Source organism: Salmo salar, chromosome ssa05 (genome assembly GCF_905237065.1).
Source record: "Salmo salar chromosome ssa05, Ssal_v3.1, whole genome shotgun sequence".
In the NCBI taxonomy this organism is placed as follows: domain Eukaryota; kingdom Metazoa; phylum Chordata; class Actinopteri; order Salmoniformes; family Salmonidae; genus Salmo; species Salmo salar.
The window spans coordinates 22981015-23002748 of record NC_059446.1 but is presented as its reverse complement, the minus strand read 5'-3'; the positions used below and the strand labels follow the sequence as shown (position 1 = coordinate 23002748).

The 21734-nt window shown below is 44.5% G+C and overlaps 1 protein-coding gene across 2 annotated transcripts in view; it reads right to left on the bottom strand.

The window, feature by feature from the left end:
• Nucleotides 1–21240, bottom strand: part of wu:fb13g09 (ATP-binding cassette sub-family C member 5) — a 58766-nt gene extending 37526 nt beyond the window's left edge. The window contains exons 1-7 of one of the 2 annotated variants that reach the window (XM_014199096.2): nucleotides 20961–21240; nucleotides 19058–19261; nucleotides 16881–17036; nucleotides 12477–12624; nucleotides 8651–8884; nucleotides 3893–4066; nucleotides 2534–2681 (exon numbers count right to left, since the gene is read on the bottom strand). In XM_014199096.2, coding sequence (XP_014054571.1) covers nucleotides 2534–2681; nucleotides 3893–4066; nucleotides 8651–8884; nucleotides 12477–12624; nucleotides 16881–17036; nucleotides 19058–19251 — 1054 coding nt within the window. In that variant the 5' untranslated portion in view covers nucleotides 19252–19261; nucleotides 20961–21240. Of the gene's footprint in view, nucleotides 1–2533; nucleotides 2682–3892; nucleotides 4067–8650; nucleotides 8885–12476; nucleotides 12625–16880; nucleotides 17037–19057; nucleotides 19262–19547; nucleotides 19840–20960 lie in introns of those variants that run through there. The other variant, XM_014199097.2, reaches the window with a different exon arrangement.
• Nucleotides 21241–21734: the final 494 nt, after the last annotated feature.

Below are 21734 nucleotides of genomic sequence, written 5' to 3'. Positions count from 1 at the left end.
AAAGAGCGCGAGAGAGAGAGAAAGAGCGCGAGAGAGAGAGAAAGAGCGCGAGAGAGAGAGAAAGAGCGAGAGAGAGCGAGCGACAGAGAGACAGCGAGAGAGAGCGAACGAGAGAGAGCGAGCGAGCGACAGACAGCGAGAGAGACAGAGAGAGACAGCACAGACAGAAAATAGACAATGAGCTCTTGTTGTATTACATCTGTCGAGTCTTTCAGGAAGTTAGGCCTGGCACTGTACAGTTATATTCAGCCCCAAACAACATTAGAGAGAGTCACTTACAGTCATGGCCAGAAATAAGAGAGACAAGTTGGGCCTCGCGGCCATAAATGGTATGAAATTAACTTTTAAAATTGTGGGCCATTGGCAGTTGTCCAAGTCAAGTGGCTTGTCATCCATGATTGTGTACATCTTCCAAATGCATGTGTTGGCTGCTTCACTCAACAGTCCATTCAGTGCACTCTGGCTCCAAGCCAAGGTTAATTTCTGTCTAACACAGCCAAGGTTACTACGTGCTCCAGGAAAGCTATAACATGACTGCTCTCCTCCTAAAACACATTAGATATTATTCTCCAGGGACTCACAGCAGTGTTGTTGGATTGCCTTTGTAGAAGCTGCTACATATGCCATGTAGATTCTTATCAGCAGGTAATCTAACAACACTAACTGAAGAGAACGATATCAGAACTCTTGATATGAAACACTCGATAGCCCTTAAGATGAATTTCCAATTAATGATCATAATAATGGGTATTATCACTATTATCCAAACAGACGACTGTTATGAGGATATGAGTCCAACCTGGCTAATTACAGTCACGGTTAAAAGCACCAAACGCTTCTTATCCACAATGTAAGGCAGAGCCTCGTGAGAAATGTCCCCCCTCCCTCTCTAATTCTTCAATCTCCTCTAAGTGGAACAACCCTCTGCAGGTCTTAGGTATCAAAGAGCATTAAACGCTTTTCAAATTAAACTTTGGGCGCAGTGATCCAATCAGGGCTTGTGTAATGTGGGAAGCCATGGAGGGAATCTGAGCCAATGGAACCTAACGGGAATGGAGTTGCCGGGTCAATTCCAGGGATGAATCTAATTTGAATTGATGATGATTGGAGGATTTGAACTAATGGATTTCAGGTAACGGGTTGAATTTCCTGGACTGACTGGAATTGAAATAGAATTGGCCTAACAGAGAAGAAAATGTAAATAAAGTCAAATAAAGGAAGTACGAATTCGAGAGGCGCATTCTCAGCTGGAAATAATCACTCTAACCCAGACGCAAAAACAGGAAGTGAGTATTATGATTTTTGCTGTGTCACTGGGCCAGTGCTGTAAAAATGATGACTGCTGAGTTACTGGCCCCCGTGCCATAAACGCGATGACTGCCGAGTCACTGGCCCCGTGCCACAAACGCGATGACTGCCGAGTCACCGGCCCCGTGCCACAAACGCGATGACTGCCGAGTCACCGGCCCCGTGCCACAAACGCGATGACTGCCGAGTCACCGGCCCCGTGCCACAAACGCGATGACTGCCGAGTCACCGGCCCCGTGCCACAAACGCGATGACTGCCGAGTCACCGGCCCCGTGCCACAACCGCGATGACTGCCGAGTCACTGGCCCCGTGCCACAAACGCGATGACTGCCGAGTCACCGGCCCCGTGCCACAAACGCCGATGACTGCCGAGTCACCGGCCCCGTGCCACAAACGCGATGACTGCCGAGTCACCGGCCCCGTGCCACAAACGCCGATGACTGCCGAGTCACCGGCCCCGTGCCACAAACGCGATGACTGCCGAGTCACCGGCCCCGTGCCACAAACGCGATGACTGCCGAGTCACCGGCCCCGTGCCACAACCGCGATGACTGCCGAGTCACCGGCCCCGTGCCACAACCGCGATGACTGCCGAGTCACCGGCCCCGTGCCACAACCGCTGATGACTGCCGAGTCACCGGCCCCGTGCCACAACCGCGATGACTGCCGAGTCACCGGCCCCGTGCCACAACCGCGATGACTGCCGAGTCACCGGCCCCGTGCCACAACCGCGATGACTGCCGAGTCACCGGCCCCGTGCCACAACCGCGATGACTGCCGAGTCACCGGCCCCGTGCCACAACCGCGATGACTGCCGAGTCACCGGCCCCGTGCCACAACCGCGATGACTGCCGAGTCACCGGCCCCGTGCCACAACCGCGATGACTGCCGAGTCACCGGCCCCGTGCCACAACCGCGATGACTGCCGAGTCACCGGCCCCGTGCCACAACATGATGACTGCCGAGTCACTGGCCCCGTGCCACAACATGATGACTGCCGAGTCACTGGCCCCGTGCCACAACATGATGACTGCCGAGTCACTGGCCCCGTGCCACAACATGATGACTGTCGAGTCACTGGCCCCGTGCAAAAAACAATGGCTGTGGCCTGGTGTTTATCCTCACCAAGTGACCTGACCAGAAAAAAAAAACAATACAAGCCCAGTGTGTGTGTGTGTGTGTGTGTGTGTGTGTGTGTGTGTGTGTGTGTTACCAAACACTCACTGTGGATGTTCTGAGCGAAAGCGTTTTCCAAGCAATACATCTTGATGAACTTGATACAGCCGAGGATCTCATTCATGAGCCTCACGCGCTGGTCAGTCACTAGCACACACTTCTTACGGAAATACGCTGTGAGACGTGAAGCCAGAATCTGTCCCGGATAGAGAGAAGCAAGAAAATAAGTAACAGAGGAGAAATGTGAGTGTCGTAACAGGGAAATGAAGGCAGACACAGTCTACATCCCTATGTTTCCCCTAGTGCACTACTTTAGAACAGAACCCCATGGGCCCTGGTTAAAAGTAGTGCACTGTATAGGGAATAAGGTACCATTTGGGACGCAGACACAGCCCTATTGCATCAGCTGTACGACAGGGTTACTGCAAGGAACAGGCTATAAACAGCTTCCACATCAAGGCAAAGGTCCCCAACAGGCAGGCTCAGACTGAAGCTAACTCAATTGAAAGACAAACAGCAGCAAAGTCGACAGGAGATTGGCAGGCTGGCAGGCGGAGAGTTTTGGGGAAGTTAAAGGGCAACTTCACCTCAATTTCATTATCTCCAGCACAATACCAGTGTCAACATGTGAAAACAGTGCATTTCTATGTTTTGTAGAAACAAATCAAGTTAAAAAAGTTTTACCCGATGACATCCTCAAAAGTTAAAACTTTATAAAAACAGTGATTTTCAAAACACAGATTTGTGGTGACCTGGGGAGCAAGAAAATACCCTCCCGAGAAATCCGTTGCAGGTTTTGAAAATCACTGTTTTTTAACCTACCCTGTGATGCCACAGAGAAGCCATTTTTAGGACCTTTTTTCTTGTCTTTTTAACCACAGATCATAGAAGCAAGCTATTTTCACACATGTAGACACTGGTTTACTGTTGGAGATGAAGAATATGAGATTGAAAAATGGCAGAATTGCCCTTTAACTTCCCCAAAACCCTTTTAAGGGGAATTAACAGGCTGTGTTGTAAAGGATAACGGTCTGTGAAGTGAAGGACGTTCACTTTAGTTCTACAGTTATGGGGAAATATGATGCTGTTCATCACTAATACTATAAACAGGAAAGACAATTCATGAACGACTAAGTGCTGAGAATGAGATAAGTTCAAAGGAATCATACTCCAAGTAACACTGCTGTCAAAATAATGTTTACTTTCATAGTGTATTCTTTCTTCAGTAACTAAAGCTTTGTTCCTAAATAAATAAACTGTATGAAAAGGTAGCACTAAGATGCCTCTGAGTTAATGAAAGTGTAGTAACTTCCTTTAGACATCGGCTGACATTATTTCGTTAGTCGGCACTTTTTTTTTTATAAGGTGTGCATTCCTTTGTTAGGAGACATGTAGAGGACTTCCTACCATAGCAGGGTAGAAGAAGATGAAGATGGCTGATCCGACCAGTGCAGTGGGTCCCAGAAAGTAAGCAGTGTAGGACAGACCCAGAATGCCAACCAGCGGGCCCCCGGCCAGGAGACAGCCCACTGAGACTGCCTCGTATACCCGCTGGCCATCGCTAGAGCAGATGTTGATCAGCTGTAGGGAGGGACATTGACACAGAATGTTAGTGGACACAGTGAACAGACCATTTACTTCACAAGGACATAGTGAGTCAAAGAGAATGAAATTAACCCACAGAATCCTTAAATGCTGCAATGAGAATAAGCTACAATAGTAGCGCATGGACAAAGGGCTGAGACATTGGCACGACATTTTTTATTTTTTATTGTTTCAATCAAACTAATACAATGCAGTTATTTGTTATTTGAGATACACCTACAATGTAACCACTAGAAGTGCATTTCACTTTCAGAACTGAAGGCAATGTCTGTGGGGTAGGGTTGCACATTTTGGGGAATATTCAGAGGTGGAAACTTTCCGTGGGAATTAACGGGAATATATGTGAATTAAAGTAAATATATGCAAATTAATATTAATACCATTTAAATGTAGATGTTTTTTGCATTGGATATATTTACCATATCATATAGAGACAGAAAAATAAACCTTTTACCTTATCATAAGTAGACATAATTGCAAATGATTAAATCCTTCCAACAGAAATAAAAAAAACTATTTAGTAACGAATTTAACTTTAATTAAGTGAGTTGACTCTTCACATGGGATGATTTCACTGAACAACAAAAGGGAATATTGAATGATCCCCAATGATCCATTGCATCTTCCAAAAATGTTTTCAATATACATCTGTAAAATGATAGTCTAGAAACTAAAGCTTTGGTTGTCTTCCTCTCAGGCTTCCATGTCTTCTCCCTGGACCTCCTCAATGTCCATCTCTTGAACATCAGACTCTAAGGCCTCATCTTCACTGGTCACTTTCCAACCTTGTTGAGGATGGCTCATTGTCAGGCCCAAAAAGCCTCAAATTTGCCCGGATGGCCAACAATATTTTAACCCTTGTATTGGTCAGCCTGTTGTGTGCTTTGCTGTGTGTGTTCCCAAACAAGGACCAGTTGCGCTCTGAGGCAGTTGATGTTAGTGAGATTTGGAGGATGATGGAGGCAACAGGGGAAAGAGCCTCAGATCCACAAAGTCCCTTCCACCAGGTGGCTGATGAGATATGTTGGCATGACTGCCATATTGCATCTCCACCCCAAAGCCCTTGCTTGGAAGTGTACTTCGCCAGACTGCCCAGAACCTTGCCCTTATCCAGGCAAAGGTGGCGAGACATGGTAGTGTTGACACCATAGGCCTTGTTGATCTCTGCACCAGACAGGATGCTCTTGCCAGCATACTCAGGGTGCAACATGTACGCTGCGGCGTGTATAGTCTTCAGGCAGAAGTCTTCACGCTTTTTGATGCATTTCAGAACTGCAGTTTCCTCTGCTTGGAGCAACAGTGAAGTGGGCAGGGCAGTACGGATTTTTTCTCTTACATCACAGGGCAGTACGGATTTCTTCTCTTACATCTGCAAGCAGAGTCTGAACATCAGACAGGATGGCATTGCCTCCCTCAATCTGTGCAATGGCTACTGCTATAGGTTTCAGGAGTTTCAGGCTGCTTACCACTCTCTCCCAAAATACATAATGCAGGAGGATCCTCTTGATGGGGCTGTCCATATCAGCAGACTGTGATATGGTCATTTCTTGGAGAGACTCCTTCACCTCAAGGAGACTGTCAAACATGATGACAACACCACCCCAACGGGTGTTGCTGGACAGCTTCATTGTGGTGCTCTTATTCTTCTCACTTTGCCTGGTGAGGTAGATTACTGCTATAACTTGATGACCCTTCACATACCTAACCATTTCCTTGGCTCTCTTGCAGAGTGTATCCATTGTTTTCAATGTCATGATGTCCTTGAGGAGCAGATTCAATGCATGAGCAGCACACCCAATGGGTGTGATGTGAGGGTAGGACTCCTCCACTTTAGACCAAGCAGCCTTCATGTTGGCAGCATTGTCTGTCACCAGTGCAAATACCTTCTGTGGTCCAAGGTCATTGATGACTGCCTTCAGCTCATCTGCAATGTAGAGACTGGTGTGTCTGTTGACCCTTGTGTCTGTGCTCTTGTAGAATACTGGTTGAGGGGGGGAGATGATGTAGTTAATTATTCCTTGCCCACGAACATTTGACCACCCATCAGAGATGATTGCAATACAGTCTGCTTTCTCTATGATTTGCTTGAACTCTGTTGAACTCTGCATCCAGCAAATGAGTAGATAAAGCATGTCTGGTTGGAAGGGTGTATGCTGGGCGAAGAACATTCAGAAATCCCACAGGGGACCAGTACGGAGAAAAATGTATGAAATGTATGAAAAAAATGTATGCATTCACTACTGTAAGTCGCTCTGGATAAGAGCGTCTGCTAAATGACTAAAAATGTAAATCTCTTCCAATACACATTGCCTGTGAGCATCAGTGGTGAACCAGTTGCATACACAGCTCGAGCAAGGCATTCATCAGCATTTCTCTGACTATGTTCCTCCACTGAGTCAAAGAAAACTTCTGATTCCAGGAGGACCATGAGCTGTTTATATCGATAAGGTGTCTGATTCATCATTTTCAACTTGAATAGAAGTAGAGGGACCTTTGTCAGAGGTTGCTTGTTGTGAGGGAACTTTATGCACTTGGCCAGATGATTCTGCATCTTTGTAGCATTCTTCACATAGGATTTGGGACAGTATTTGCAAACGTACACCGCTTTTCCTTCTACATTAGCTGCAATGAAATGTCTCCACACGTCAGATAGTGCCCGTGGCATTTTCCTGTAAAGATGAGAAAAATAAATTGTAAAAAATAAAATACAATTCCATCTACAGATAAATAGTTCAGCAGTTAAATTAAACACCTCCTTTGTAAGAAATGTTTTCAAATGAAACATGTATGGAAACAGGTGAATTAACACTCAGTTAGCAGGCTCAAGCAAGCTAAAACCCACATGGTAGCAAAAACTAACTAGCAGAAATTGTTAAGTCAGAAATGATTTAATCACACTTTGCTGTAGGCTACCATTTACTAGTTAACAAAAAAATCATGTATGTCATATAAAATATATTCACCCCACCCAGTATTGTAATCAAAACTTACCAGAAAGCATGTAGTCCTTGGCTCAGACAGTGTAGTAGTGTGGGCTCAAAAGCATCTCAGTGTGCAAGATCTTGAGAATCAGCTGTACATGTGATGGAAGAGTGCACTGCACATGTGATGGAAGAATGCACTGCACATGTGATGGAAGAATGCACTGTGCATGCAGAGGGTTGCAATTCCATTGAATTGGATATATACTGCTCAAAAAAATAAAAGGGAACACTTAAACAACACAATGTAACTCCAAGTCAATCACACTTTTGTGAAATCAAACTGTCCACTTAGGAAGCAACACTGATTGACAATAAATTTCACATGCTGTTGTGCAAATGGAATTGACAACAGGTGGAAATTATAGGCAATTAGAAAGCAGGTTCACACTGAGCACATGTGACAGACGTGACAGAGTCTGGAGACGCCGTGGAGAACGTTCTGCTGCCTGCAACATCCTCCAGCATGACCGGTTTGGCGGTGGGTCAGTCATGGTGTGGGGTGGCATTTCTTTGGGGGGCCGCACAGCCCTTGTGCACGCCAGAGGTAGCTCGCCAGAGGTGAGCACCCCATGTGCTCGCCAGAGGTAGCCTGACTGCCATTAGGTACCGAGATGAGATCCTCAGACCCCTTGTGAGACCATATGCTGGTGCGGTTGGCCCTGGGTTCCTCCTAATGCAAGACAATGCTAGACCTCATGTGGCTGGAGTGTGTCAGCAGTTCCTGCAAGAGGAAGGCATTGATGCTATGGACTGGCCCGCCCGTTCCCCAGACCTGAATCCAATTGAGCACATCTGGGACATCATGTCTCGCTCCATCCAACAACGCTACGCTGCACCACAGACTGTCCATGAGTTGGCGTATGCTTTAGTCCAGGTCTGGGAGGAGATCCCTCAGGAGACCATCCGCCACCTCATCAGGAGCATGCCCAGGCTTTGTAGGGAGGTCATACAGGCACGTGGAGGCCACACACACTACTGAGCCTCATTTTGACTTGTTTTAAGGACATTACATCAAAGTTTGATCAGCCTGTAGTGTGGTTTTCCACTTTAATTTTGAGTGTGACTCCAAATCCAGACCTCCATGGGTTGATAAATTGGATTTCCATTGATTATTTTTGTGTGATTTTGTTGTCAGCACATTCAACTATGTAAAGAAAAAAGTATTTAATAAGATTATTTCATTCATTCAGATCTAGGATGTGTTATTTTAGTGTTCCCTTTATTTTTAGGAGCAGTTTAACCAAAATGTAGTTTAACCAAAATATGCCACAAGATCTAGAATTGCCTTATGCGTATCACACAAAAAAAGGTTCACTGTTATAAGGTAACTTTTTTGATAAATTTAAGCAAAATTCCCCAAATTCCCAGGCTTAACTTCCCATGGAAAATTTCCGGAAATTTACCGAAAAGTTCTGACCCTTCGCAAACCTACTGTGGGGTAAGGGATTGATTTGGTCCACCATCACACAAACACCCTAGCCTGTTTGCAGATCTGTTTCGGACCAGGCATGACAATGACCATAGGAGTTGGCTATACTGCACAAACAGATCTGGGACCAGGCTAACAAACACTCACCTCTCCAGCACTGATGTCTTTGGTGCTGCGCAGGCGGAGGATCTTGTGGAAGGCGAATGTGAGCGCTGCACCCCGGAGGCGAGCGGCGGTGCGGTAGTTGACGGCCCACATGAGCGCCAGCGACCAGGAACGCATCAGCTCCATCAGGAAGATCCCTGCCACTAGGGAGAGGCCGTAGGGCAGCCAGGCCTCCGCACTCTGAGAATACTCCAGCAGGGCACGCACCAGGAGAGCCTGGGAATGGGAATGAGGTGGGAAAGGGAGAGGTAAGAAAGGAAGCGTAGAAGAGCGAGAGGCAGGAGGAGAGGAATGAAGTGTGTGCAGAAAGAGGAACATTCCGATCCAGAGTAGAGATATACAATAAGGTAATTGAGGAAGACAGAGTGAACTGGAGACTTTGGAAGGACAATGGGAAAGATAGGCACCATATAATGTCATCATTTAAGACTGTGCCTATCTTTCCCTTTCATTTGGGATTGAGGCATACGGATCTACACTGGATCTACAGTGCATTCGGAAAGTAATCAGACCTCGATGACTTTATCGACATTTTGTTACAACCTTATTCTAAAATGGATTAAATAAAAATAATTAAAAATCAATCTACACACAATACCCCATAATGACAAAGCGAATAATGTTATTTTGAAAGTGTATTAAAATGTATTAAAAAATAAAAACAGAAATACCTTATTTGCATAAGTATTCAGACCCTTTGCTCTGAGACTCGAAATTAAGCTCAGGTGCATCCTGTTCCCATTGATCATCTTTGAGATGTTTCGACAACTTGATTGGAGTCCACCTATTGTAAATTCAATTGATTGGACATGATTTGGAAAGGCACACACCTGTCTATATAAGGTCCCACAGTTGAAATTGCATTTCAGAGCAAAAACGAAGTTGTGAGGTCAAAGAGCTCTGAGACAGGATTGTGTCAAGGAACAGATCTGGGAAAGGGTACCAAAGAATGTCTGCAGCATTGAAGGACCCCAACAACACAGCGACCTCCATGAGAAACAAGATTCTCTGGTCTGATGCAACCAAGATTGAACCATTTGGCCTGAATGCCAAGCGTCACGTCTGGAGGAAACATGGCACCGTCCCAACTGTGAAGCATGGTGGTGGCAGCATCATGCTGTGGGGATGTTTTTCAGCGGCAGGGAGACTAGTCAGGTTTGAAGGAAAGATGAACAGAGCAAAGCACAGAGATCCTTCATGAAAACCTGCTTCAGAGTGCTCAGGACCTCAGACTGGGGAGGAAGTTCACCTTCCAACAGGACAACGACCCTAAGCACACATCCAAGACAGCGCAGAAGTGTCCGAATGTCCTTGAGTGACCCAGCCAGAGATGGACTAGAACCCGATCTAACATCTCTGGAGAAACCTGAAAATAGCTGTGCAGCGACGTTTCCTATCCAACCTGACAGAGTTTGAGAGGATCTGCAGAGAAGAATGGGAGAAATAATGGTGTGCCAAGCTTGTAGCATCATACCCAAGAAGACTCGAGGCTGTAATCCCTGCCAAAGGTGCTTCAACAAAGTACTGAGTAAAGGGTCTAAATAAATTTGAATACAAAATAAGGGTCTAAATAAATTTGAATAGAAAAATAAGTTTTATTTTAGAATAAGACTGTAACGTAAAAAATGTGGAAAAAGTCAAGGGGTCTGAATACTTTCGAATGCACCTTACATCATAACTGACTGGGGTCATGAACTCATCTCAACATTAGACCACTCAAGGTCTGAAAATGTGCAGGTGTCCAAAATCGTAATTACAGTAAGATTATCAGTGCTACTATAGTTCAATCTTTGCCAAATAAATCTGTACAGTAGGCCTACATAGCACCCAGGCAGGAATGTGAGACAAATGATGCATTGTGTAACTTGTAATTACAGTTAATAATTAGTAAAATGAGGAAAGCTGCTAGCATGTACAGTAGCATGCCACACATAGACCTAGCATGACATCCATATAAACAGCCAGAGGTGTTGGAAATAATACAGCCACTCAATATCTCATTTGAGGAACTCCGAATTTAATTGCCTTTCATCTTAAATTGTGTTTAATATGGCTGCAATAAGCGCCCGCATTGTGGTGCAATATCAGCACAAATGTGTACTAATTTGGGGTATTTTAGGTAGGAGGGGGAAATGAAGTCCGAAGTGTGGCAGTTGGAAAAGAACAGCCTATTTCTGGGACAAAGTGTAACCGTGGTACCAATGGCTAATCTGGAGGATTAATATGGGTTTCACCATCTAAAGCCTTCTAATCTTCTGGTATGTTTTCATTTCAATTTTCGGACCAGTGTGAAATTGGATGAAGTGCTTTTTTAAGCAGTTAGAGCTAGGGTGCGTCCCGAATGGCAATCTATTCCCTGTAGAGCAGCGGTCCCCACCACCGGGCCGCACGGAAAGGATAAATCATTATTTTTTTTTAAATCGGTAATATAAAATAATAATTATATACAATGATGGGCTATTTGTGCAGTAATTACGTTGAACTTGGTGCAGTCTGTTGGTCCTTTTCTCACCACTCTAATATCTCTGTCACGCCCACAACAGTTTACAGATTTTGAATGAGTAATGCGCACGCTGCGAGTTCATCACGGTCTGCGTGAGCTGGGTTGCCCGCCAACTTTCTACTAGCTAGCTACATTAGCTGACATGAATATAAACAAATAAACGTCGCTGGAGAGTGTTTGAGTTACGAGAGCTGCTGCAGAGATTTCTTTCAGAAAAAAAGTCACCACTGGCAGCACATTTCATAGACGAGGAATGGGTCGCGAAACTCGCTTACCTGTGCGACATGTTCAACCTGCTCAACAAACTCAATCTGTCACTTCAGGGGAGAATGACAACTGTCATTAAGTTGGCAGATAAAGTGGCTGCATTCAAAGCCAAACTGGAACTGTGGGGATGGCGAGTGGACAGGGGCATATTTGACATGTTCCAAACATTAGCAGGGATTTTGGGAGACTTGAGACTGGGCCGTCTTTCTCCCAGCTGGTGCACGGTCATCTAGCTTCGCTGTCAACGGAGCTCCAGCGTTACTTCCCAACCGCCAAAGACCCACGAAGTGTTAAGGAATGGATCCTCGACCCATTTGTGAATGTCCCAGGTGAATTGTCCATGTCCGTGCAGGAAGAAGATCAACTCCTTGAGGTTGCAAATGACGGTGGCCTAAGTATGTTTGAGAATTTCATCTCTGCCGACCTTCCGGATTAAAATCATGGCTGAATATCCTGAGATAGCCACAAAAGCACTGAAAGCGTTGCTTCCATTTCCAACATCCTAATCTCTGCGCAACGGGGTTTTCCGCAATGACGGCAACAAAAACGAAATTACGGAGTAGACTGGACATAAGGAACATGTCACTGTCTCCCATCACCCCCAGATGGGACTGTCTTGTTGCCGGGAAACAAGTTCAGGACTCCCATTGATTCAGCGTCATGGTGAGTTGCAATGTTTTTATTATATGGTTATTAGAGAAAAATATGCACTTTATGTTTTTATAATATCACAGACCTACTTAAACTAAAATGTTATGAAAAAGCAGCTATGCTAAACTTGTAGGCCTAATCGATATCCCACAGCCGGTCCTGGAAAATATTGTCTATATGAGAACGGTCCATGGTGTAATGGGGACCGCTGCTGTAACATGCACTACTTTTGACCAGAGTCCTACAGGCCCTGGTCAAAAGTAGAGCACTTCATAGGGAATGGGACTTTATGTGTGAACACATCCCCAGTCTCTGAGCCAGTATGCAGGCAGATTGAGGGCTGCAGCAGAAGACAAAGAAAGTAGGGGGGGTTTGGAGTGTACTTACAGGCCCAACAAAGCCAGTGACCATGGTGATGAGGAGAGAGAAGATAGCAACCAGCATGCGGGTCTGGCAGAACCTCCAGAAGACGCGAGACAGTGATGCCCCGTCTTTCCCCTTCTGTTTCAGCTCATCATGCCACAGGTTCTCCAGTCTGACCATGGGGGGGAAGAGAGAGAGAGAGAGCGAGAGAGAGAGAGAGAGCGAGAGGAGTTAAGATGGACAGATGAAACTTGAGACCATGGCAATAGGATCTGATTAGCCTTCACCTAGTTCTAACCTTTTCCTATTGAAGGGATGGCAAAAACACCTGGGCCTCATTTATAACTGTTGCCTAAATTTTACACTAAATAATTAGCCATTTCTGCAAAGATTGTGCACACACAAAAATATAGCAATTTATAAACTTGGCGCACGCCATACATTTTATTTAACTAGGCAAGACGGTCCCATCTAGGGGTGATGCATGCTTCTGATAGAAATCAGACATTGTAAAACTGCGTGCGCGTGAAAGAGCATCATAACGCCGCCTGAAAAACGCCCATCATTCACCTTTTATGGTGACAATAACACCCTTATTTGCTGTATACATTGGAAGTATTGGAATTAGGCCAAGACAGTATCTAAAGGAAATAGCAACGGCCATCTTGATCAAGTGTCTCTGGAGGTGCAGCATGTTCTTTTGCAGTGACATTTGCCGTCTGACCATTTTTGAAAGAGAAAAACTATTGCAAATTGTTGTGGACCTGTAAACCGATCGTTTGAATTCAATACCATTGTGCATTTACCTTTTCCCAAACCTAAATACGCTGCACTGCCCGCGAATTCTGAAACATTCTGATGAAAACACTTTCTTTGGAGTCGTTTTTTGTTGTTGTTGAATTGAACCTTCATTTTACTAGGCAAGTCAGTTAAGAACACATTCTTATTTACAATGACGGCCTACAGTAGGCCTACTTCGTGGTAGCCTAAACATGTCAATGCAGAAGATCAACTGTCTGTTCACCTGTATGTTATAAACAGCGCTTCATTTCAGATCTATAGAGCAATAACAGCCTTATAATTATAATCTAATAGGCCCAATTAAATGAGAGGTGCGCATGGTAATTTGTTGTATGGCTACTTCGGGAATCTAATTCATCATGGCCAGAATAGGTGAGGAACTTATTTTGCAATGGTTATGATTATTGTACTATGTTTAGAAATTAAATATTATAAATTAAATGCTCAGTAGCCCAATCTTTTGGCTACCATCGCTAAATGAGATCTCAGTGATGTTCAATGAAGGATCTCAAAGGAGCATAGGGTGTTTAAGGGGTGTGAATGTGTGTTGTGTGTGAACGTGTCTCAGTCACCAGATCTTAATCCAATTGAACACTCATGGGAGATTCCGGAGCAGCACCTGAGACAGGGTTTTCCACCACAATCAACAAAACACCAAATGATGGAATTTCTCGTGGAAGAATTGTCACGTCCTTCAAATAGAGTTCCAGATACATAGAATCTCTACCAAGGCACATTGAAACTGTTTTGGCGGCTTATGGTAGCCCAACGCCCTATGAAGAGACAAGGTTGGGGTTTCCTTTATTTTGGCAGTTACCGTGCATTCGGAAAGTATTTAGACCTCTTAACTTTTTCCACATTTTGTTACATTACAGCTTCTAAATCATTTTTCCCCCTCATCAATCTACATACAATACCCCATAATGACAAAGCAAAAATATGTTTTTAGAAACCCTAAAAAAAGTCTTCCCTGTGGCTCAGTTGGTAGAGCATGGTGTTTGCAACGCCAGGGTTGTGGGTTCGATTCCCACGGGGGGCCAGTAGGAAAAAAATTATAAAAAATGTATGAAATGTATGCATTCACTACTGTAAGAGCGTCTGCTAAATGACTAAAATGTCAAAAATGATTTACATAAGTATTCAGACCCTTTACTCAGTTGAAGCACCTTTGGTAGCGATTACATCCTTGGGTATGACATTACAAAAGCTTGGCACACCTGTATTTTTGGAGTTTCTCCCATTGTTCTCCGCAGATTCTCTCAAGCTCTGTCAGGTTGGATGGGGAGCGTCAGAGTGACCATCGGGTTCTTGGTCACCTCCCTGACCAAGGCCCTTCTTCCCCGATTGCTCAGTTTGGCCAAGCGGCTAGCTCTAGGAAAAGTATTGGTGGTTCCAAGCTTCTTCCATTTAAGAATGATGGCCACTGTGTTTTTGGGGACCTTCAATGCTGCAGACATTTTTTGGTACCCTTCCCCAGATCTGTACCTCAACACAATCCTGTCTCGGAGCTCTATGGACAATTCCTTCGACCTCATGGCTTGGTTTTTGCTCTGACATGCACTGCAATCAAGTTGTAGAAACATCAAGGATGATCAATGGAAACAGGATGCCCATGAGCTTAATTTCGAATCGCATAGCAAAGGGTCTGAATACGTATATAAAAAAAACATTTTTTTTATACAACTGCAAAAAAATTCTCGACCTGTTTTCACTTTGTCATTATGGGGTATTGTGTGTAGATTGATCAGGATATATATTTTTTTAAATCCATTTTAGAATAAGGCTGTAACGTAACAAAATGTGGAAAAAGTCAAGGGATCTGAACACTTTCCCAATGCACTATCTGTACATCTTTCCAAATTAGTATGCAATCTGCAGACAGATGAAGGTGATAGATCAGCTAATATTAAGTTGATGGTGATGGAAATTAGCATTTTGACGACCAAATTATTATCTTGGAAAAATGCATAATTCATACCAGTATTTTACACTAAATAGACTAATTTAACATTGTGGGTCAGATTAATCACAGCAACGGCCAACGAGCCCAATGGAGATGAGAATGGATGGCACGGAGCATTACGCACAAGCATGTTAAATATGTGGTAATGCACTCTTTTACCGGTGTGTAAATTCCCCATAAAGAGAGAAAAATGCCTTGTCTTAATGTATCATTCCTAATGGCTGGAAAAAGAGAAGGATAGAGCAGGTGCCACATCTAATTGATGTGTTAATGAGTTTATTAAAAACGTTACAGAGATACAAAGTGCACTAACCCATGCACATTCTCCCGTGGGCAGATAATTAAAACTTTAATTCACATTTACCTCCGAGCTGAGTGAGAAATTACAATTAACACTATAGCTACACTAAGCCGTCTATGCAGAGAGAGGTTTGCAGGAAATGAAACATTCAAAGCTTAGTGTAAATATATAATCATTGGAGTTTTTGGTTTGAATTGATATCAATGGTCAAAACACCAAGCAGTTTGACTTAGAGAGAAGCCTTTCAAGCCTGTAAAAGCCTGTATACAAGCAAAATAAATCCCGTCCAAATAAATCTATAAAACACCTTTCACTTGTCTTAATAAAACTGAAAGTAATAAAATAAAAAAAGTCAGTGCTGCAAAATGTAGGCCTAATAGCAACACTTTGTACTGGCTAGCCTTAGAAAAAAACGTGCCTAAGAAAACAAATGTGGTGACTGAATGCAGCTAGGGGCTAGTCTTTCATGAATAGCACCTTCTTTTGGCACTCAAGTGTCAAGTCTCCCAGGGGGCTCTCTGGCTCCTCTCCCATCCCTCTCTTTGGTAGTTGCGTTATGTAACTGTTCTAGCCATGTAAACACAAAGTTAAACCCTCCACTCTACCTCTTTTTCTCAGACGTGGCACAAGCATATCATTGTGTCTGTTTTCTGGGCCACGTTTGGACCCAGGCCAGGGACATACTGCGAGCTCTTCTCATGCCTCTCTCCCCTGTAGTCCCCTATAGCATGTTATAAGCCTAGCTGACAGGAATTTCTGCTTTTGATTCAAATGTGGAAGTCGTTTAAGATTTGAGTCACAAATGATCCACCATTTAATATGTCCTTCTTGTGTTCATTCATTCATTCATGAATGACAGATTCACCTCCATAAGGGTGAGGACACAAGACTCAAAGGATTGCTTGAGATGCTGTTTAGGCAGCCGCACTGAGGCGGGGACGAGGGATAATGACATAACTGTTCTCTCTGTAGGCAAGACTGAGCGAGACTAGTCCTGGCTAACTCTCTAACACACTAATCTCTAATCCTAGGCTATTAATACCACCCTCCCTAACCGCCATCTCTCTCCTGGAAGTGACAAGGTGTTCATCAAATCTGGCAATCAACCTCTGTGGAGGGTGACTCTGGGAAATCCCACAAACGGCAAATGTGGAGGTCCACTGAGATAACCTTGAGAAACCTTGGCTGCACTACTGTTTTCTGGTTTAACTCGCACAGGGGCAGGAAAAGTGATTCATCAAATATTTGTTGAAGGGGAAAACATTGGGTTTCTGATAAGATACAAAATAAGAACCCTGTTGAACCTATGGAGACTCAATGGGCCATAGGGTGCTTGGGGACTGATGTTTGACAAGAGCCTCACCTCTGACAGTTGAATTCAGAGGCCTCGTGGCAGGATAGGCCCCATACGTCATCTATGGAGAGGCTGGATGTCTTGTGGGCCCTCCGTGCGAGTGGGGTGAGCCAGTGCAGAGTCATGAAGGAGAAGAGGCCAGCATTGTCGACTGGGTGCTGGTGCCTGCGAGAAAGACAGGAGCAGAAAAGAACAGACTGAATGAAAATCTAGGCATCATCTGGGTGCTTGGTGGAGAGATAGAGCGAGAGAGAGAACACGCTGGCCCCTGAGAGAAGAGAAAAGAGCCCCTGAGCCTTCACTTTGACCGGGGAAAGATGAATCATGAACCACTGTTGTTTGAACAGCAGTTTGCAGGCACTTCATAGAAATCTTGGGGAGCTGTGAAAAAAGTTCAGGGACAGTTTATCAGTCAGTGTGCGTTCAAACACAGAGCCCTCTGTTAGCGGGGGATAAGTCAATTCCCTTATCATGGCCTCCTGCTGCTCGCTTGAAACAGGAAGACTATAGTTGAGTCCCAAATGGCACCCTATTCCCTTCATAGTGCACTTATTTTGACCAGGGCCTATAGTACTGCACTATGAAGGGAATTGAGTGCCATTTGGGATGCAGCCATGTACCCTATACACTCACAACTCAGCAGGGCACACTGTCTCATGTTAACATTGCAGGATCTTTGACGATTAGTAAAGGCCCTAAAACAGCGGTTCCCAAACTAGGGGTCGCAACCCCATGTGGGGTTGCCTGATATGAAAATGGGGTCGCGGGAGAATTTCCAAAATCCTGAAAAATATATACAAAAGTAAATATATTATAATATCGTCTTTGTATCTCAGAATCATTGTAAAAATCGAAATGAAAATTATTCAAATCTAAAAGATAAAATTCACCCAGAGAGCTCCCTTAGATCATGGGAAAAGGCCTCACTTGACTGTTGCACTTGAATCATTCCCACGGTGAATGGCTAGGCCTGTTACGCTATGAAACCACACACTATTGCAGAGAATGTGTGAATGTGTCTCCCTCTGCCATATGGACACATTGTATGACACACCGAAAGCAACTGGTGGCAAGAGAGCGGGGCACAGAACTCTGAGATACTGTATACTGCAGCAGGTAACTTCGATTGTAAACTACCACATCCACTGAGCGAACGCCTGTTTGCAAAGCTATGTGGAGATATGATATCAGAGCATGACAACGTTCTATTTCACACTGAGGCTTTGTGGTTATCAAGGGGGAGTGTTGGAAAGATTTTTTTGCTTTCAGAGAGGAACTGTTGTGTCTCCTTGCCTACGTAACAGACATATTTGGGAAACTGAACGCAAGCATGCAGGGGAAATACAAAAACATTCTACAGACAAGTGACCGAATCAGTGGAAATAATTCTTATTGGACAGAGATTTTCAAAAGTGAACCATGCCCCCTTCCCTTGGCTGTGCATGTTTCCTTTCAATAAACAGCATCAATAAGCGTCCCACACAAGGGACGACTGCTCACCTCCAATGCTTGGAAGAGCACTTTGATACCTACTTCCCAATCCGTTTGACTGTGATTCTGGCTCAGTTGCGATGCCGGTGAGTGAAATTTAAACGAATGCATTCATGGGTCACTACAGAGGAGTTTTGGTTACTGACTCAAAGGGAATAGCCTGCTGTCTCCCTCTGAGCATTAAGGTTGCGTTCAAAACAACTGGGAACTTGCCCGGGTTAGGGAGGGTTTGGCCGGCCGCAATGTCCTTGTCCCATCGCGCTCTGGCGACTCCTTGTGGCGGGCCGGGTGCGGCTGGCTTCCGGGTTAAGCGAGCAGTGTGTCAAGAAGCAGTGCGGCTTGGCGGGGTCGTGTTTCGGAGGACACATGGCTCTCGACCTTCGCCTCTCCCGGGTCCGTATGGGAGTTGCAGCGATGGGACAAGACTAACTACCAATTGGATATTACGAAATTGGGGGAGAAAAAGGGGTAAAAGTACCCAAAAAATATATCTATATTTTATGAGATGGTGAGTTAAGACAGTCAGACGCTAGAATGTTTTTCAATTGACTGTCATAGCCCCAAATAAAAAAAAGAAACATTGTCTGTTACATAATTTTTTCACATGGTGGAGGTCGCAAGAATTTTCAGATATCAAAATGGGGTCGTGGGCCCAAAAAGTTTGGGAACCCCTGGCCTAAAAAGAGTGTGCTTACTTGTGCGTTATCCTGAAGGGCTTCAGTATCTGCAGGCTGTGACGATAGCGGCCAGCCCTCTGCCTGGGACTGGTCCACGGCACCACCTCCCTCTGACCTTCCTCTTCATCGGGGTCGGGTAAGGTTGGGGTTGCGGGGGAGGTCAGGGGCAAGCCCTCCACCCGGCCAACTGCCTCCAGAGCATCAGGGAACATGGCTGACCTTCTGTAGAGGGGAAAATGCAAACACAAAAGTTAGTTGATATGTAAACCTGTTCGAACTGGCCCTTTCTGTGAGAATCCTGGGTTAGAGTTAGTTTGAGTGCAGTGATTTCAAGCACTTGAGTTGAAAAAAGTCATCATAGCAAATAATGGGCCATTTTCAATTCATTAATTTCAGTTCACTCTTTGAATTAAATCAAATCTTGGTGGGAACCCTTTCTATCCATCTATTGTCTAACCACCTCTCTTCTAAACCCCATTAGAGAAGTCTATTTGTTTTGCTGACTCACCTGTGGAGACCTGGTATGACTGAAAAGCACCTTGCTCATGTTACAATATTGCTTCCGGCCCACTCCATGTTGTAAACTAGGCTTGAACCAGAGACCCTCTGAACACATCAACAACAGGCTTCCGTGAATCATCGTTACCTATGGCTCCATAAAAGCTGCGGCCCTTGCAGGGCAAGAGAAACAACTACTTCAGGGTCTCAGGCGGAGTGACGTCACCGATTTGAACGCTATCTAGCGAGCCATTTCACACCAGTTACACTCAGGTTGTGTCCCCCACAGCCACCAATATGAAGTGCTTATCTATTTAAAGACGGCCCAAGGGCTTGGGAAACATTGAGAGGAGGGAGGATATTTGAGCCGCTTGTGTGTTCGAACAGCGTCAGTGATCCTTCTATGGCAAAGCTCCACGATAAGGTCACTCAGAGTACGTATGTTGCAGATCGACCTTGGCCAGGGAAAGGGCAGAAATGTGGACTGAGACGAAAGGTTTATTTAAGAACGTATTTATTGACACAGACATGCTGCCAATAAAGTTTAGCAAGGAAAAGCGGCCATAGGTCTACTACACCCAATGGGTCAGACACACACAGTAAAGTAGCATGTTGTAAGAGTCAGTTACAGTTCTATGTACGTCAGACAGATCGTATCGATATATGCGCTGAGAAGTAGCACTGGAAGAGTCAGTGTCTGTAGCATGAGAACTGCAGAGAAGTGAGGCGTTTAACTTGACATACGCGAGAAAGATCACACTGATTTTTTCCCCCTTCCAACCTTTATCACGTGGCCCCTTCATCATGTGAAGTTTGTCACCAGACTGATAACTTTGCAGAACCAGCTGCTGTAGGAGAGACCGGGCCTAAATAATTACTAAACAGGCACCGTCAAGGAAACAGCCCCTGGACTGCCCAAACGTGTTGATCAGGTTTATATCGGTTATACAATTCCCTAATGTCAAAGTCCTGACTCATTCTGCTGCCGAGCTAACTATAGGATGGGTTAGTGCATGAACCCAATAGTCCACTAAAAACATGAACTCAGCGAACGATAAAAGGACAACAAAACAAATATATAGAATGATGCCAAAGCAGGTTAATATTAACCCAAGTTCTATTGTAGACTGTACTTTTAATTGACCCACGTTAAAAGGATGTGACCAGAGCATAAGTAAACAAAACATTTTTGTTAACCCTACATTCGAACTGCCCTGTTTGCTGGCAATGTCAAGTCCAAATAAATGAGAGGTCATTCAGTACAAAATCAATTTTGTCTGGAAAACATTATGCATTGATGTAATTAGAAAATGGTATATCATTTGTAACAACCACAATCACCAACATCCTTCACAATCATCATCTCCAGTGAAACATTGTAAAAAGTTGTCAACATCTACATTATTCTGTGTAAGAAACTTACATGTGCAAGTCTGCCCCTCAGTTGTCCCCCAGCGGTGCAGCTCTCAAATCTAATGTTTATGAATATTGGTTGAGGTATGGTCATTGGGTTTGATACCACTTTCGAAGGTTGCATCTAATTTTCTCTTAATAAAATACATAGGCAACACTTCTATAACATCAACTTTAAAATAATTAAAAGCCATGTCCCACAGAATGTTTCTTGCTAGTTGTGTTACCACTTTTTCCGGACCTGTCTGATGAGTTCTCAACTCAGCTTTTCTTCCACTCTGTGCATACGGAATTCCGGAGATCCACTTGACGTCATCGCTGCTCAACCAACCGTAGCCTTGCTTGCATCGTCGCCGTAGCAACGTGAATGGTGACTACAAGAAAGCCACGTGGTGATCTCCAGCAGGGCGCGCGAACAGCTTACGTTTCTCTGTCTATATTTGGCTATGGAGAGAAGGTAAACAGCAGTCCAGCCAAGGAGCCGAGTTGTGTGCTCATTGACGGTTAGTTGTGTTGGGTGCATGTGATTTCCAAGGAAGAACATTGACAGAATAATCGTCTAGATAACATGGTGACTTTAAGCATGCCTGCATTGCGTCATGAATGGATGCAAGCTCCCTAAATAAAATAAGGAATATTGAGCTCTGTTGTTAAGATGCACTGATTCCTTATGAAAAACACGTGGTTGAGAGGCCTATGTAATTTCTTGTCGTCCGGCGTCTGTGTCAAAATCAATCTATTTTGCACAATGTATTTCAATAAACTATTGAAAGGAACTTTGAAA